Below are 5,039 nucleotides of genomic sequence, written 5' to 3' on the forward strand. Positions count from 1 at the left end.
ATTAGTGATGCGCATGCGTGCATATCAGAGATGTATTCGTCTCAGCGGTTTGCAATATGTCCTTCGATTTCATCCACTCAGAAGCGTTCCAGAGGCCTTGCTATCGGGCGTTTTTATGAGCGTAAAATCGTTCATCATTTCCCTCTGTATAAACGTTTAGGTTTGTTCAATCGTCTCTGCGGGCACTTCACTTTTTCTGGTGTATTTGCTGAAAAGTGGGGAAACTGCGCCGAAAATTTTGGAAAGTGAGAGAAAAAATTCCGAAATTTTTTCATCGTAAATTTTCAGGTTTTTTCCTGGCGTTCGCTTGTGCGGTGATGACTTGTGATAGTTTTGGTCATCTCGTTCCACAGGTTATGAACGCTGGAGGAAACAGTAAAAAGTTTATGCAACTTTCACGACCACAATTTTTCCACTCAGGCTTGGTTTATTTCGCACTCGGCGTGGCGCTTACTTTTGGGATCAATAAAGGTGTTGATTTACTTCACGAAAAACAGCACAAAAATCACACCGGAAGAAAAAGAGATGAAATCAAAAATTTCGGCATCGCCAACTTACTCGTAAGTTCATGGCTTTGCATTGCAAAATTTTCCGTAATTTTTGCAAAAAAATCGCAAATTTTGTGCAGTTTTCTGTAGAAAATCAGAATTTGTACATGGAATCTCTGAAGCGATACGAAATCTATAAATGTTATCATCGAATTCGTTGGTCGCATATTTTCGTTTGGAAATTTACCTACATTACGTGAAATGGTAATTTTAACAAAATTTCGCGTGTAAGGGGAAGGGGAATTTTTTTTCTCGAAAAATGAGAGTGATTTTCGTAATTGTCGTAGCTGTTCGGGCGAATTTAGAAGGGTCCGGTATTGGACCGTATCGATAACGCACTAAGGAGCAAAGTGCTGGAGGAATATATGTTTGCTTTCCTCAGCTCAGCTCACAAGTTTCCTCACTAACTATGCAGGAGTTTATATACGAATTCGGGCAGAAATGTACAGAAACCAACAATAATTTCTCAAAATTTCCTCCCAAAAATTTCCATATTGTCACTAATACATGTAGTTGACCCTTTACGTATTTTCCACACTTTTGTGTTTCCATGCCGCGGGTTTAAATTTCGATGTATAACTATTCAGTGGAGTTTCACGCCCCATTTTACGTGAAGTGGCGTAAAACCCGGTAAAAGGCGATTCTATTCGCAGTGATATGCATCAGTAGTCGTGAAATATGTTTTTCATATCACTAGGCTGGTCGTGAAACTCCAATATATACTTTAGGAATATTGAAATTTACGGCTATCAAGAGTATTGTTGCTCAAATGTAAGCTATATAAGATCATATGGTGACGTGATTTGGGAGAAACTCACCGGAGAGAACGCTTTCATCAGACCGAAAACTTGAGTGATTCACGACTGTCTGTCTGTTGCTTGTCCTTTTCGGGGGAATAGGTGATTTGCTATGCACACACGTGCAATCGCGCACAATGGGTAGAAGCAGTAACACTGTCACATCTGAGATTTTTCGTATTTTTCTGGGACACCCAGCATGCTGTTACGAAAAGATCTTCGTTTTATTTCAGATCGAACTTGTTCATAACTTCGTTGATGGTCTTTCTCTTGGGATGGCGTACCTTAGTTCAAGTAAGATGAATAAAAATATATAATTTCATACCACACTTCGTAGACATCGCAAGTGGTCGGACGGTGACCATCGCAGTTGCAGCTCACGAAATTCCTCAGGAGCTTTCTGATGGACTACTACTCTTAGCTGCTGGTCTACAACCGCGCAGATTGCTCTGGTAAGCGAGAATGTAAAGTTATGGAAACTCACTTATACGCATTATGGATACTAAGTATTATGATACTCGTTGGAGTTTCACCACCCTAGTGGTATGAAAAACAATAGTGAAAAACATATTTCACGACTACTGCGTATCACCGCGAATAAAATCGTGTTTTTCACCACTTCACGTAAAACTAGTGAAACTTCTTCATACAGTCACCGCACACCTATTATGAAACTACCATCGTATCTAGAATACTACCAATACCTCAAATAGTTTTCAAATATCGCAGATTTATCGAAGACTAGTTTGAGTAGTGGTGAATGCCTTCTAGCTGTAACCTGTGAGTGTAAGTCCGCAGTTCTGGGCTAACTCTGAGAATTGAAAATGGGTGCTGAAACTAATCTTGGAGAAGTTCGCGGAAAACGTGGTATTTCAAAATCATTGGAGCACTGTACAATAAAGCGGCCACTGACGATTATGAGCGTTGCGAGAGCTTGCAAGGGTGCGGTGCATCGATTACAGGGGACATTGGAGTTTCATGATTACCCGTTTTACGTGAAGTTGCGTAATACTCCGTGAAAAACGTGATTTTATTCGCGGTGATATGCATCAGTAGTCGTGAAATACATTTTTCACTAGTGTTTTTCATATCACTAGGGTGGTGAAACTGCATTTTTTCCTTACTGGAAAGAAAAACATGACTCGTTTCCATACTTGGTGAACTCGTGATTCGTTTTTCTTCTTAGGTTGAATTTCCTGGTATCGCTAACTTGCCCTTTGGGCGTAGTGATGGCGTTCTTCTTGCAAACTGCGTTGGCTCGTAAAGCTTACGCGGTAAGGTGGGATAAAATTAGGAGTTTTCATAGGAAATATTTCATTACAGGTTGAATTTTGAACGTAGCTGCAGACTGCAATTTGCAGTTCTTAAGTGAAAATTTTACATATTTTACGTGAGTAATTATTGTGAAAAAATCAGTATTCTCTGTGTGACTGTGGCAAAGTCTAGAAAATGTGGAAATATTCAACTATCCGATAACTGCGAATATCAAAAAATTGGAAATATGCACGCATGGACATATCGGCGTTGAAGTATTGCATTCTCCGATGTGGTATTTGAAATGCGAAGTACATTGGAGTTTCACCCTGGTGATGTGAAAAACAATATTGAAAAACATGTTTCACGACTACTGCATATCACCGCGAATATCGCCACTTCACGTAAAACAGTCGAAACTCCATTGTTGAAGTATAGACGAGTATATTCCATCTCTCTGGAATGTTGTGTTAATCTACTGCGCATTGGAGTTTCACGACCCGTTTTACGCGAAGTGGCGTAAAACTCGGTGAAAAACGCGATTCTGTTCGCGGTGATATGCAGTAGTCCTGAAATATGTTTTCTCATTTCACGGCTGCTCGTGAAACTCCATTGTTGCCGTATCTGTTCACTCCATTTTAGGCGACAGCCGCGTTGGCTGCGGGAAGCTTTACGACCTTCGCCGTTTTCATCTTGGGGGAGCAACTTTTTTCTACAACTTGGAAACTTCTAACGACGGGTCACTCGACAGGGCCGCTGCATTTCCTGAAAACGATCGGACCTGTTGTGATAGCAGCTTGGCTCGGCGTGGCGCTGGTGAGAATATCTTAGGTCTTATCTAGTAAGATTCAAAAGAGGTCAGGTTCATTCTGTCCATGAGGCTGCTGAGGGACAGTTGGCGAGTGATGGTGATTCGTTCAGCGTCGTTACTGCTTTACAAGCCTTCTTTCAGCCTACTGTAAGTCCTTCGCTTTTTACATTCGAATTTGAGTCTAATAATACAACATTCTCATCCCTTTGCAGTCGGCTCGATCTTTATGCGGCTTGTTGTTGCATACGGCCTAGCGGTCGTTTATCTGCTCTTTTTTTTCAGGTTTATGTTCACGACGAAATGTAAACTATTCGTAGATATATAGATGCTCAGTTGCCTCAGTTATTGCCGTTGTTTTGAGTTCTCTAGTGATGCGATATCTGGAACGCGAGAGCCTAATCTGAATACTTGATCATATTTTGATGTCAATGCAATATGTTCTCGATGAGAGTTCAATATCTCAGTCCTAGTCGATGGCTCGTTAAGAGCCGTCCTCATTTGAGTGAGTCTATCAGAGTTCGTGTGACACTCAGTGAGTGTTGTCATCCTCTTCGGTGATTGCTCCCGGAAGTGGTGGAAATGGGATGAAATTAAGAAGCTCCTTTTGCCCTTGACCATAACATGATGTAGGGAACGCGGGGTCTCTGCGAGCGGACCCTCTTGTGAGGTCCGTGTTCGTAGAACACTGTTTTACAACGCCAAACGGATTGCAAAGAGTAGCTACGTGACCTTTCCAGTCAGCCACCGCAGACTCCACTGCTGAGTTATTCGTATTTCTTTTTTGGACATAGGGCAACCCCTACGCGCTTATAGCAACCATCGAGAGAAAACGGCATCACACTTGAAGGGAAGGCGGTGTGCCCAGCTGACGGAGCGCGATCTTGTCTGGTGATATCCAGAGTGTCGGAGAGACACTGAGAGACTTAGGCTTGTGGATGACGGGGTCGTGGTTGAACAATACCCGTGTTGGACTAAAGGTTCCCAACGAACCGACGAGAAAGGGGACCAATTGACCGTGAACCAGAAGCAGCTAGAGTCCGAAGGACGCCTCGAAGCAATGCAAGGCAAACAAAATTCGTAACGAGATCATTGGTACGCAAATTTCGCACTGATGTCGAGAAGAGTGAATGTAACATTAGTCACTTCAGGGCCATCTCATACGGTATTGAGAATCTCCCTAACTCCTGGGTATTTTTGCGCGAGTGCTTCACCAGTCACGAACGAGTAGTAGAATCAGGAACTTTTGAAACTGAGAAGTCATTGGAACACTCAGGTAGGAGCATCGTAGAAGGCCAAGGGTTTGCACTGCATTGAACGCAGGGACTAGTCGGGGTTGCTTGCCCTAATAGCAGTTGCCGAATGTCGATCAGCATAGGCATGAGTATGCAGTCATCCTGGTGGGTAGGAGGGTAGTGATCGATCTGGTCACACAAGTGAGCAGCAGAGCCGTTCGGATGACGTATTGCGAGGTGAGATCTTGACATCAGCAGGTAGATGATTAACTCCATGATGGACTACCTAGTAACAACCGTAATATATGAACATGTCCAACTTGCAATTGCCATTGAACACAAGTCTTTCGAGTTGAAGTCGCTGAACTCCGTCACCAAAAGACAGAACGGTTATTTT

The 5,039-nt window shown here is 42.7% G+C and overlaps 1 protein-coding gene across 1 annotated transcript; it reads left to right on the plus strand.

The window, feature by feature from the left end:
* Window positions 1-64: 64 nt before the first annotated feature.
* Window positions 65-3,716, plus strand: Pmar_PMAR019117 (Zinc transporter, putative; the record flags this gene model as incomplete). Its single annotated transcript, XM_002780172.1, has 10 exons — window positions 65-121; window positions 161-245; window positions 289-375; window positions 421-560; window positions 1,579-1,639; window positions 1,683-1,797; window positions 2,532-2,619; window positions 3,242-3,415; window positions 3,462-3,557; window positions 3,693-3,716. Exons 1-10 carry the CDS (start codon window positions 116-118, stop codon window positions 3,714-3,716), a joined length of 876 nt encoding a protein of 291 aa, XP_002780218.1. The 5' UTR covers window positions 65-115.
* Window positions 3,717-5,039: the final 1,323 nt, after the last annotated feature.

The sequence above is a fragment of the Perkinsus marinus genome, assembly GCF_000006405.1.
Source record: "Perkinsus marinus ATCC 50983 genomic scaffold scf_1104296944428, whole genome shotgun sequence".
Lineage (NCBI taxonomy): Eukaryota > Perkinsozoa > Perkinsida > Perkinsidae > Perkinsus > Perkinsus marinus.